Source organism: Schistocerca piceifrons, chromosome 1 (assembly GCF_021461385.2).
Source record: "Schistocerca piceifrons isolate TAMUIC-IGC-003096 chromosome 1, iqSchPice1.1, whole genome shotgun sequence".
Taxonomy (NCBI): Eukaryota; Metazoa; Arthropoda; class Insecta; order Orthoptera; family Acrididae; genus Schistocerca; species Schistocerca piceifrons.
The window spans coordinates 542,624,129-542,637,675 of NC_060138.1; the positions used below are offsets into that span (position 1 = coordinate 542,624,129).

A 13,547-nucleotide genomic window follows, 5' to 3' on the forward strand; every position below is an offset into this window, starting at 1 on the left:
ATACAGAGATATGTAAAGAGCCAGAATATGGTGCTGCAGTCGGCAATGCATACATAAGACACCAGGTGTCTAGCGCAGTTGTTAAATTGGTTACTGCTGCTACAATGGCAGGTATCAAGATTTAAGTGAGTTTGAATGTGGTGTTATAGTTGGCACATGAGCGATGTGAGACAGCATCTCTGAGGTAGCAATGAAGTGGGGATTTTCCCATATGATGATTTCACGAGTGCACTGTGAATATCAGGAATATGGTAAAACATCAAATCTCTGACATTGCTGCGGTCAGAAAAAGATCCTGCAAGAACGGGACCAACTATAACTGTAGAGAATCATTCAACATGACAGAAGTGCAACCCTTCCACAAATTTGTGCAGATTTCAATGCTGGGCGATCAACAAGTGTCAGCGTGCGAACCATGTGTTGTGGCACTTCTGTGTGATCATGGGGGTCCTACACAATATTAGGCTGGTGTACCAGTTCTTTTGGCTCTTCAGAGAGAGAGAGAGAGAGAGAGAGAGAGAGAGAAGAGAGAGAGAGAGTGAGTGTGTGTGTTTGTGTGTTTATCTACTGCAGTCTACTGCAGAATTTGGACTTTTTCTGCCAATATGTCATTTCTGTATTGTTGTTATTCTCTCCAGGACTGTTTTTCAGTTCATTCAAATAATTCTCTGCAGTATGTAAAAGAGTAAGTGCTTCATATTCATTAGTGATACATTCCTTCTGTTAGTGTGAATGCTTTATTTTTTGAGTTGTGCCACACAAAATATGCTACATTCCTCTTTAATTCTGCAGATTTTTATTATCTCTAGGATCTTAAAGGAGTTCTTGCAATCCTATCAGAAGATGGCTTAATTCATTGTTGCTATCTTGGAACAGAGCCATCACTGTTTATTCCACCACCTTTGGAAGTGACAGATATTAATTACCAGGAAGCTGGCAAGGAGCTGGCAGAACTGCAGAAAATCATTAATTCTTATAGCAAGGACAGTAGTAAGTATCCCTTTATGCCTCATTTTACAACATAGTTCTATTGCTTTGTACATTGAATAGCACACCTGTATTGTGTCATATACAGACTAAATGAAGCTAAACAAGATTCCTAATGTGAATAATCTCTAACTGCTCTTAAAATATGCACCCTAACTACATGAGTTACTTTTGAAAATAAACATCCTACAAAAAAGTAATGATGTACAGGAGACAAAATGTGTAAATGAACTGACAAAAATATTTTAAAGGAACTATTCATTTAAAGTTTTGAAACATGGAAGAATAACAACCACTTAGTGGATGAAATAATGGATGTAAACAAGTGGACACAGTTTTAATTAATCAGGAAATTACAAGAATATTTATCTTACTGTTTGCAAAAGATACAATAAAGCAGCAACCTGAACAGCACATGACTCAATATGTAGACTATAAGATTCTCAAAACGTAGAGGTAATGAGCACAGTATGTTCTTTCTAAAAGCAGTCTGGTCTGTCACCTACCATCTAGAAAGTGGGTATCACATTGACATAGGAAGTTATGATAATAAGCATACATTGTAATGAAGCAACAAGTATGGACAATAATTCAAACAACTTTTATAAAAAACATTCTGTGCCTAGTTTCTAAGTTCCTTGTATGCACAAACAAGTATTGTATGAAACTTCCTGGCAGATTAAAACTGTGTGCCTGACCGAGACTCGAACTCGGGACCTTTGCCTTTCGCGGGCAAGTGCTCTACCATCTGAGCTACCGAAGCACGACTCACGCCCGGTACTCACAGCTTTACTTCTGCCAGTATCCGTCTCCTACCTTCCAAACTTTACAGAAGCTCGCAGGAGAGCTCGGTAGCTCAGATGGTAGAGCACTTGCCCGCAAAAGGCAAAGGTCCCGAGTTCGAGTCTCGGTCGGGCACACAGTTTTAATATGCCAGGAAGTTTCATATCAGCGCACACTCCGCTGCAGAGTGAAAATCTCAGTCTGTAAGTATTGTATGATTTGTTTAGCATTTTTATGACTTTAAAAACATAGAGAATTGTGGGTATGAACATGATATAAGAAACTAAAATATATGTACAACAAAATAGAATATGAAATATGAAAATGAATTCTACTTTAAAAATGCAAGCCAATTAAAATTCTGGATATCTGCCATAGTCCTACATTGGCAGATGATATAGGCCAACAATACAATTTAGGTAAGTTTTTGAACATAATAAGAAAAAATCCTGAAGCAGACAGACTAAGGAATGTCCATTCATTGTCAGATTGCCCATTTGGCATTGGCATATAAAATGTCAAATCTGAGATGGAAGTACCAGAGGGTCTCTATGTAGACAAAACAGTGAATATTCACAATATGTTAAAAGTATGGTGAATATTTAAGAAAGTGAATGTCATTGCAGATTGTTCTTCAGCTATGTACAATACTGAATGAGACCACTCGTTAAGGATGCACAGCTTAACAAGTATCACAATGGAGCTGCCACAAGACAAGGGCTGGAGAACTCTAGAAATAGCTTCTAAAGGTTGTGATGAATGGAGATAACATACCATTCATATTAGTATATATACTATAATCTACAGGTGATGTTTAGCTGAGGGGGTCAAATGAGATAATTCATGTATATAACCCATGGATACATTGCCATAAAGCATATTTTACAATTACTGGAAGACATAATTGTATTCAGCCAAATCAGAAGCATAACTAGTTTTGCACTGAGTCCATTCTGTATTCATAAAGTGGAGGAATTTGTGGAATCAGCATTGTATGACTCAGTAGCTGCTCACGGCTGTGTATTTATTTGGTCAAAAAATCATTTTTAATGCATTGTTTATTCATATGATATAGAGCAAGGCTAAACATAATTAATTTACCATTACTGTAGTCATTGTGACTTAATGCTCAACACAATCAAAGAGCATAATAATATAAACTGACATACTACATTGCCTCTGCCTATGACAGTGGTAGTTATTAAGTGCGACTACATGATCAACACAAAGTAAATTATAATATGAAGTGACATAATATGTAATTAACAATATTTGGTAAATGAGGCTTACTGACTATGATCTTTCAGAAATTCAGAGACAGAGTAGAAACAGTGGTCAAACAAGAACTGTTTCAACTTTACCTTAAAAATATTTAATGTCAGTATGCATTTTAAGTAAGAAGGTGTATTGTAATATTGTCACAGAAGAAGCTGAGTACCACCATGGTGTAGTGGTTATGATACGAAACTGTTGCATGGAGGGTCCTGAGTTCAAAATTCACCTGGACTGTACAATTTTAATTTCTATATTTGGTTTGAGTACATTCTAGAAGTATCCACAAATGTCAAGAATCATTGTACTAGAATGTTCTAATGTTCCGTAGCTGTATATGTACTGTATGTGTTCTGGCCAGAGGCAGTTTGCTCTGCACTCTTGTATGTGCAAGTGATGAAAAACCTTCGTTAAGTGAAGTTAGTGTTTGTCATTCATCTAATTACACCTTCTTCTACGTGACATTATTCTGGTGGAGGCGCTGGATATTGGAACTTGTGATAGCGCACATTATCAATGACACAGTGGCTCCCATCAGGCCATGACAGAGCTGCCGTTTAGATAGCAAGAAACCTGAGTTGGAGCCATATTCAACAGATCACAATCTATCAGAGACAGAAGAAGTAGATGATGATAACGATGACAGCAACTGTGTGCCACAACATGAGGCATCCTTCCGGGTTCTCTGGTGACAATGGCCAATATCCAAACAAGTGGCTGAAGGTATATGGGCATACAGCAAAATTTAACAAATGGGGTGACACCGTGTGTTTGGCTAATGTATTTTTCTACTTGGAGGGTACTGCCAAGCAATGGTATGAGAACGACGAGGAGAAGTTCACAAGCTGGGAAGTATTCCAGGCGGAACTGTTGTCACTTGGCAAGACAGCCAAGCCACTGAAGGAAGCCAAAAGGCACGCGTTTAAGCTCACGCAGGCTGGCGTGAGGTCTGGAACAGGTAAAGTAATTGAGACTAGCAAATAAAGTACGTAGCTGCGGGAATACTTAACTTTAATCCATAATTGGTGAACATCGGTCTGACGGTGCATGCATCACAAGATAAACAGCAAATGATAATGGCGCCTTGCTAGGTCGTAGCAAATGACGTAGCTGAAGGCTATGTTAACTATCGTCTCGGCAAATGAGAGCGTAATTTGTCAGTGAACCATCACTAGCAAAGTCGGCTGTACAACTGGGGCAAGTGCTACGACTTCTCTCTAGACCTGCCGTGTGGCGGCGCTCGGTCTGCAGTCACTGATAGTGGCGACACGCGGGTCCGACGTATACTACCAGACCACGGCCGATTTAAAGGCTACCACCTAGCAAGTGTGGTGTCTGGCAGTGACCAACATATTCCTCCCTCGCAAATTGGCGTACGGGTGTGTTATAAGGCTTCCGCCCGCCATGGGGAGGACCTCATGTTGACGTATGCGACGAGGTGGGGAGCCTAATAACAGGTGAGGCTGTGCCACCCGCACCCTGCCATTCGGTCCGAGGGGAGCTAGGAAACGCCTGAAAACCTAGGCCAGGGTGCACGCCAACATGCAGTGTATGCACCCGTAAAGAGACAGGAGGGGCCGAAGAGTCGACCTCCATCGGGTCGGGGCACCCGACAGGCGAAGACGCCATGTGGTCCGGAGCGGACAAGAATTCCATGTCGGAGGACAGCTGGTCACGGGAAGCAATCGGCGGCACGTGACCCAGGGAGGCGCCCGGCGGCTGCAGCGAAGCATCCACTGCGGGCGTCGCCGGCTGGAGAACAGGCAGCGGCGGCGGTGCGTCTCCATGGGGCAAAATGGAAGGCAGTATCGGTAACACCTGGGGCTGAGGCGAGCCAGTAGATGGGTCCCCAGGGCGCTGACCGGACGGCACTGTCGCTGAAAGCAGACGGGGAGTGGCAGATCCTGTGTGACGACAGAGGCGCAGCTGATTGAGATGCCGACGTACCTCACCAGAGGCCCCCAAAACCAAATACATAGCGCGGCTGAGGCAGCGAAGAATGCGCCCTGCGAGCCAACGCCGTGAACCTCGATAGTTGCGGTAGTAGACAATGTCGCCTGGAGCAAAAGCAGGTGTCTGCCGTTGCACAGGAACCTGATGCGGCGGATGTAGCAAAGACATCAAGGTTCGATGAGGACGACCGTGGAACAACTCAGCCGGTGAGCGACCATCTCGGGGCTGAGAGCGATATGAGGACAAAAAGAGCAATAATGCATCCTCTCGAGAATGCGACTCTTTCAACTTCAACATCTGGGACTTGAAAGTCCAGACCAATCGTTCAGCAGCACCGTTCGAGTGTGGCGAAAACGGCGCGGATGTCAGTTAGTGAATACCATTGGCCGTGCAGAATGACTGAAATTCGGTGGACATGAATTGTGGGCCATTGTCGGAAACAATAGTCTGTGGAAGACCTTCAATGCAAAAGATAGTGGATAACGCTTGGATGGTGGCAGATGACGTCATGGAAGACATCCGGACAACAAAAGGAAAATTACTGAATGAATCGACCAGAACCAACCATCTAGCATTCCAGAATGGACCAGCAAAATCGATGTGTAAGCGTTGCCAAGGGGAAGTGGCTTTCGGCCATGCAAAGAATTTCCGTGGTGGTGCAGATTGTTGTTCGGCACACGCCATGCAAGAAGAGCACATATGCGTAATCGCAGCATCAATTCCGAACCAAGTACAGTGCTGACGATCAAGTTGTTTCGTTCTCACTATACCCCAATGTCCTTGGTGGAGAAGCCGTAAGACAGAGGACTGTAACAAACATGGGACCATGACCCTGGACTGATCATTATCAGAACGCAACAGCAAAACACCACGTCGTACAAAAAGTCTCTCCTTGTGAGCAAAAAATCGGCGAACCAACGGATCCTCGATCCGTGACTTTGACAAGTTAAACAACTGAAACAAATCGAAACCAAACAAGTTCACTGCAGCAGAAGAACGAAGGATGTAAAATGACACAAGTTTCGTTCGTCCTTCGTATGTTGCAAGAAGGCTGCACTGTCTTAACACAGGGAGCCCGTGACCTGAATATGTAGTTAGCTTAACATTCACGGCACCCAACGGAGGTGTGCCCAGCCGTCTGTACGTGTCATGATTGATCAAGGAAACTGCAGCTCCAGTATCGAGCTGGAATGGTATCACGTTGCCATTAATGTCCAAGTCTACAAAAAGTTTATCGTCCTGCTGACGACAAGAGTGACTGTCTCGTGCAACGTGAACTGACACTGATACAGAATCACTTGCGACTTGACGGGATTTCCGGCGATGTCGACGCACACTATTTGTGGGACAAACACAGTCACTGTTGGAGAGAGTGGCACTGGGTGGAGTGGAATGAACTACATGAATTTCCATGGGCGAAGGTTCACGAGCCTGAGCATTCTGGGTTCGATTCTGGTTCTGGCATGAAGCAATGGGCCTGGAATGGTTGAGAGTGTCCGTTCTGAGCTTTTTCTGGCAAACACTTTGAACATGTCCTTTTTTATTACAGAAAAAGCAAATAGCCTGGCATGATGGGCAATTCTCACGCAAATGTCTAGTAGCACACTGCAGGCATGATTTTAGCACTGCATTTGCTTGCTTGCGCGGCACACGAGGCGGAGAGCCAGGCGGCCGCTGTGCGGATGGGCGCGAGGGCTGTTTACTGTTCTGCGCAGCGCACCCGGTGGGCCGGTTAATCTGACACATGGGTGGCGAAGTTGCAAATGATTCCTGAGCAAAGTCAAGTGTGTCTTGCCGATCCAATATGTCCATCACTTGTTGTAGGGAGGGATTGACTAGTTTCAAAATCTGTTCTCTTATACAAACATCAGAAACATTCTGTGCAATTGCATCACGGACCATAGTATCTGAATAAGGAAGTCCGCATTCACACTCAAAAGCACAATCCCTAGTAAGGCCTTGCAAGGTTGCAACCCACTCCCTTTTAGTCTGACTGGCCGTACGTTTTGTACGAAAGAACGTATACCATTTGGCAACTACATTGACTGATTCTTTGAAATATGCATCTAATGCAAACAAAATTTCGCCGTAGGACAGAGTTGCTACGTCGCGTCGGGGAAATAATTTGACTATCACATGGTACGTGGACACGCCGATGCACGATAATAAGAAAGGCTGCTGCTCGTTACCTTGAATTCTGTAGGCGGCGAGATGGAATCCAAATTGGCGTGACCACTCCGTCCAGCTTTCCAGTGCAGCATCAAAAGGACGAAAAGGTGGCGCAACTGCGTGTTGTGGCTGCGGTAGCGGTGGAGCGGCAGCTGCCGCATCGTTTTGCAGTGCGCGTTGACCCTGGACGAGCTGTCCAAGGGCATCCAATAAGGCATGCGTCTGCTGATTCTGCAAGCGATAAAATTCGGACAGTACATTTGGAGATGGTGGCGAAGCCATTACACAAGTAAATCAGTCTGTATTTTTACGAACGCAAAATTCCATCCTCATCGCCAAACTGTTGTGACTTGGCAAGACAGCCAAGCCACTAGGAGGAAGCCGAAAGGCACGCGTTTAAGCTCACGCAGGCTGGCGTGAGGCCTGGAACAGGTAAAGTAATTGAGACTAGCAAATAAAGTACGTAGCTGTGGGAATACTTAACTTTAATCCATAATTGGTGAACATCGGTCTGACGGTACATGCATCACAAGATAAATAGCAAATGATAATGGCACCTTGCTAGGTCATAGCAAATGACGTAGCTGAAGGCTATGCTAACTATCGTCTCGGCAAATGAGAGCATAATTTGTCAGTGAACCATCACTAGCAAAGTCGGCTGTACAACTGGGGTGAGTGCTACGACGTCTCTCTAGACCTGTCGTGTGGCGGCACTCGGTCTGCAATCACTGATAGTGGCGACACGCGGGTCCGACGTATACTACCGGACCGCGGCCTATTTAAAGGCTACCACCTAGCAAGTGTGGTGTCTGGCAGTGACACCACAGGAACTACACAAGTGTTTCAGCGACACACGATGACAGAAGTGCAAGGCTGAAGATAAATTAAAATGCAGGGCACAGCTTCCAGGAGAAACTACAGCATCCTACATTCAAGACGTCTTGGAACTGTGTAAAATAGTGGATCCTAGAATGAAGGAGGAAGATAAGGTTGCACATCTCATGAAGGGTGTTGCTGAGGAGATGTATCAAGCACTACTCCTGAAGGAGGTTTTGGCAGCAGATGACTTCATAAAGTGGTGCCAATATATTGAGGCAATGCATCAAAAAAGAACTACCTGCAAGAAGTTTGAATGTCTTCCAAACATTGTATCGATGTATGTGATGGAGGAAGCAACTGATTTCACAAGTGTTCTTCGTCATCTAGGGAGAGAGGAAGTTCAGAAGGCACTTGGATTGTATGGCGAGCAAAAAATCGAGACACTTCAAGAGCTCATAAGGAAGGAAGTGAAACAGACATTGAACCCAATCTCTCGTCCTTCATTTCCCTTTAAAATGGTGAAAAAGTCGAGAACCAGGCAGAGTTACGTTCCTACAATGCTGCCTGAGGAACCTGTTTGGGCACCAAGGAAGACTGACGTCTGGAGGACCCAGAATAACCAACCAGTATGTTTCCACTGTCGACAACTGGGACATGTGGTGTGCTTTTGTCAAGAAAGGCATGCCAGAAGACAGCAGACCGATCTTAGCCGACACCAACACCAGGACGATGAAGATGAACAAGAAGATGTGGGTGCAGGACAACATAGGTCACCATCGCTGCAAGCTAGCCGCTGGAGAGGATGCCCCCCAACACACTGATCAAGGTCTCCATCACCAGTTAGAAGTTCCAGCTCATCACCTAGCCGTCGCAACCTGGAAAACTATAGGGAGGTGAGGCCTCCGAAGAGAAAAATCCTCCCCCGTCGATCACTACAAAAATGATAGGAAACTACATTGATATCCTCATGGATGGCCAGCCAGCCCTAGCTCTTGTGGACTCTGGAGCATCATATTCAGTCATTTCAGAGAAGTACTGTTGCCAATTGCAGAAAACCGTATTGCATCTGAGTGCGTGGAGACTATGTGTGCTGCGTGAAGTGATCATTACTGCAGTCAGTGCTAGAAAGGTAACTGTCATGTGTCAAGCCATGCATCAACCCATGGATCTTGCAGTGGAATGTAAGAGAAGCACACCACTGAAGAATAACTTGATCATCTCAGCCTCTGTTGTCTTATTTAAGAATGGATCCGGTGAATTGTGGATGGTTAACTGTCGCTGAGAACCGCAGATCTTTCCAAGGCGCATGTGCATAGCAAACACTGAGCCGTTAATTGAAGAACAGCTGAGCATCATAGAAACCTACCATGCTGAGTCTGTGGGCGAAATTAGTGCTACCAGTGTGAGACAAGATCTTCTAGCTTGACTATCACCAGATCTCACTAAGGAACAACAGAAGAAGTACTTGCAATTCTTCACAAGTTTTCTGAATGCTTCAATCTGCAGGTGAAGAGCAAATTAGACAAATCAATGGTGAAGCACCAGATTAGCACTGGAGACCATCAACCAATAAGCCATAGAGCATACTGTGTATCAAGCAATGGAATGTCGAATAATTCGCGACAAGGTAGAGAAACTGATGAAGAATGACATCATTCTGCTTTCGCAGAGCCCATGGTCATCACCAGTGGTCCTCGTCAGGAAGAAGGATGGCAGCTGGAACTTTTGTGTTGATTACAGGAATCTCAATAAGATAACTAAGAAGGGTGTTTACCCTCTTCCACAAATTTATAACGTACTAGATTGCCTGAAGGGAGCTAAGTTTTTCTCAGCCATGGACACATACTCAGGATACTGGAAAATCGAAGTATATGAGACTGATCATAAGAAAACTGCATTCATCGCCCTGTAGGGCCTGTATGAGTTTAAGGTAATGCCGTTTGGTTTGTGTAATACATCTGCACCTTTTGAATGGATGATGGATAATCTTCTAAGTCACCTGAAGTGGACGATGTGTCTTTGTTATTTAGATGACATTATAGTGTTCTCAGAGACACTTGATGAACACATAAAAAAAACTGAGGGCCATTCTTAAGTGTCTCCAACAAGGCAGACTGAAACTTAATGCAAGAAAGTGTCTCTTTGGAGCAAAAGAAATCAAAATACTTGGACACCTTGTGTCAAATGAAGGTGTGTGGCCAGACCCACAAAATGTGAGATCTATAACGGAATTTCCTATTCCTAAAAGTATTATAGATGTGAGAAGCTCCCTTGGATTATGTTCTTATTACCATCGTTTTATCAAAAACTTTTGTATCAAAGCTAGGCCACTCCAAGAGTTGTTAAAAGATGATGCTAAATGTATCTGTGGTGGTGCTCAACAAGATTCTTTTGATTTGCTGCGAAAACCTCTGACAACGTACTTGGTCTGTATGATGAGAGAGCATCTACAGAAATACACACAGATGCAAGCAGGTATGGGATTGGTGCTGTTCTGATGCAGATTTCAGATGGAAAAGAGAGGGTTATAGCCTATGCTTCTTGGATGCTTACAAAAGCCGAGAGAAACTACTCAACTACAGAAAGAGAATGTCTTGCTGTGATCTGGGCCATGTGCAAATTTTGACAGTATCTCTATGGAAGGCCATTCACAGTTGCTACGGACCATCATTCACTTTGTTGATTGACAGGTCTTAAGCATCCAACAGGATGACTCACCAGGTGGGCACTACGTCTTCAAGAGTATGCCATTACCATAGTGTACAAAAGTGGAAGAAAACACCAAGATGCCGACTGTCTCTCAAGAAACCCTGTGCAAGTCCATCAAGACTTTGATGAAGACAGTGACTGTCTCGCTACACTCCAGGATCTCTCTGCTGAGCAGAAGGAGGACGCCAAGACATCTCAAATTATGCTTGCCTTAAATCAGTCAGAGGATGTGAAAGGAAAATTTAAGGTAGTTAATGGATTACTTTGCAAGAAAAACTTTGATCCGTTTGGAAAGAGGTGTCTGCCATTGATTCCTAAAGACATGCGCTTAGATGTTCTACAGAAATCCCATGACACACCTAAGACCAGACATTTAGGATTTATTAAGACACGATAGAATCTTCAAGAGATTTTTCTGGTCAGGTTTATTTAGGAGTGTCTGTCACTATGTGCCGCACTGTTGAGAGTGCCAGAGGAGAAAGGCAGTTCCTCAGAAACCACCTGGCTGACTCATACCAATTCCATCAGCTGAAATGCCTTTCCAGTGTGTTGGGATTGACCTCCTTGGACGATTTCCAATGTCTGCTAGCGACAATAGATGGATTATTGTTTGCACTGATTATCTGACACGCTATGCCATTGCAAAAGCTGTGAAAACAGCTGAAGCATCCTGGGTAGCCAAATTCATCATAGGAGACATTGTATTAAAACACGGTGCCCCAAGGTCATTAATTACTGATCAAGGGAAAGTTGTTCAATTGAATCCTGTGATAGAGATAAACCGTTGGTGCAACATTACTCATCACATGACGACTGCCAACCATCTGCAAACTAATGGATTTACTGAATGCCCTAATAAGACCTTGGCTGACATGCTATAAATGTTCATCAATGTTGAGCAGAGCAGCTGGGATGAAGTGCTCCTTTCGTGATGTTTGCCTACAACACCACCGAACAAGACACCACAGGATTTACGCCATTTTCCTGGTGCCTGGCTGTGAGGTGACTACGCTGATGGACACTGTGTTTCCGTTACAGCCTGATGACATGGACAACAACTACATTGGCCATGTGGTAACCAGAGATGAGGAAGCTTGGCAGTTAGCTCGGCTCTGCACGCTGCAGGCTCAAGAAAATGATCGCTGAAGGTACTATGCGAGCCACCACCCTGGTGATCTTGTTTGGATCTTCACTCCTGTTTGGAAGGTTGGTCTCTCTGAGACTTGGACCTTATAAGGTTGTAAAACAGTTGTCTGATGTTACTTATGAAGTCGAAGATTTCGACCCTGACACAAGACAACGAAAGATCAGAGATACGGTCCATGTCCTTCAAATGAAGCCCTATAAGGATCCTGTAACCCAGAGTAAATTCGTAGCTCCAGTGACAGGCGACAAGCAGAAAGGTGATGAAGAGCATAGCGGCAAAAGAAGTTCTAAGAAGATTACCACCAGGGCGAGAATCAGTCATCAGAAGTCGGAGTATGCAGGACCGATGACTCGTTCCTGGACTAGGAGGATGTAACACCAAGACACTGTTCTCTTAAGGAGGGAGCAATGTCGTAGAAGAAGCTGAATAGCACTATAGTGTAGTGGTTATGAAACTAAACTGTTGCATATAGGGTCCTGAGTTCAAAATTCACTTGGACTGTACAATTTTAATTTCTATATTCAGTTTGAGTACATTCTAGAAGTATCCACAAATGTCAAGAATCATTGTACTGGAATGTTCTGTAGCTGTATATATACTGTATGTGTTCTGGCGGGAGGCAGTTTGTTCTGCGCTCTTGTGTGTGTAAGTGCTGAGTAAACCTTCGTTAAGTGGAGTTAGTGTTTTTCATTCATTTAATTACACCTTATTCTATGTGACAGTATAATATAACTCGAGTATGATACAATCCTCTTTTGCACATTATGAATTAACTGTGTTTAGTTCTAGGTTCAGCTTCCACCTAATTTCACATGCATGTGTATCATAATTATGTTTGAAGATGTTTTCTTTTTTTAACATGTTGTGGAATTCCCCCCAAAAGATATTCTGTACATCAGTAGCAATGGTGTACTACCATGGTACTTTTACCACCAATGAACAGCTTGTATTTTGAGTTAGAATCCTAACTGCAGATGTTAAGTGTATTCAGTTTTTTATTTAAATTGTTAAGGTGCATCTCCCACCTCAAATCCTTCTGAATATATATGCCTAAATTTTTTTGTATGAACCTCATTTGAGACATTTTTTTCCTTCAATGGTGAAAACATGGTTTGAAAGATGGAGGTTTTGCATGGTGTGAAAGGTAACTGCCATAGTTTTTTTCAGAACTTGCAATGAATGCATTCGTCCTGAACCACTGTGCTAAGCTACGCATAAACAGTGTTACAGTTCCTGCAGATTTTCCACACTGAGTGAATTATTTAGAATATTAGTGCCATCTGCAAAGAGTACTGTGGTTCCGTCACACATTTTATGAGCCAGGTCATTTAAATACAGTAGGAATAAGACAGGTCCCAGAACTGATCCTTGTGGAACTCCTTACTTGCTTTTTTGCTCATTAGTGCAAAAAGTAGAAACACCCGCCAGGAAAGCCAAAAGCACTAATGCATTGCTTCCTGCACTCAGGTAGGCACGCCAACCATGGATCTAATCTACCCAGCAGATTAATGACGAGGGCCAGTATGCTGGCCAGCCTGGATGTGGTTTTTAGGCAGTTTTCCACATCCCGCTAAGTGAATACTGGGCTGGTCCTCACATTCCGCCTCAGTTACAAGACTCACAGACATTTGAAGACTTTCGAACTATTTCATGGCTTACACTAGATGCAGACAGTTCAGGTACACTACTTAATACCAGGGAGTTCGGG

The 13,547-nt window shown here is 43.7% G+C and overlaps 1 protein-coding gene across 2 annotated transcripts in view; it reads left to right on the forward strand.

Annotated features, from left to right (window-relative positions):
* Nucleotides 1-13,547, forward strand: part of LOC124799688 (protein PTHB1) — a 101,673-nt gene that overhangs the window by 51,071 nt on the left and 37,055 nt on the right. For both annotated transcript variants that reach the window (XM_047262939.1, XM_047262940.1), the window contains one exon: nucleotides 810-990. In XM_047262939.1, coding sequence (XP_047118895.1) covers nucleotides 810-990 — 181 coding nt within the window. The remainder of the gene's footprint in view (nucleotides 1-809; nucleotides 991-13,547) is intronic.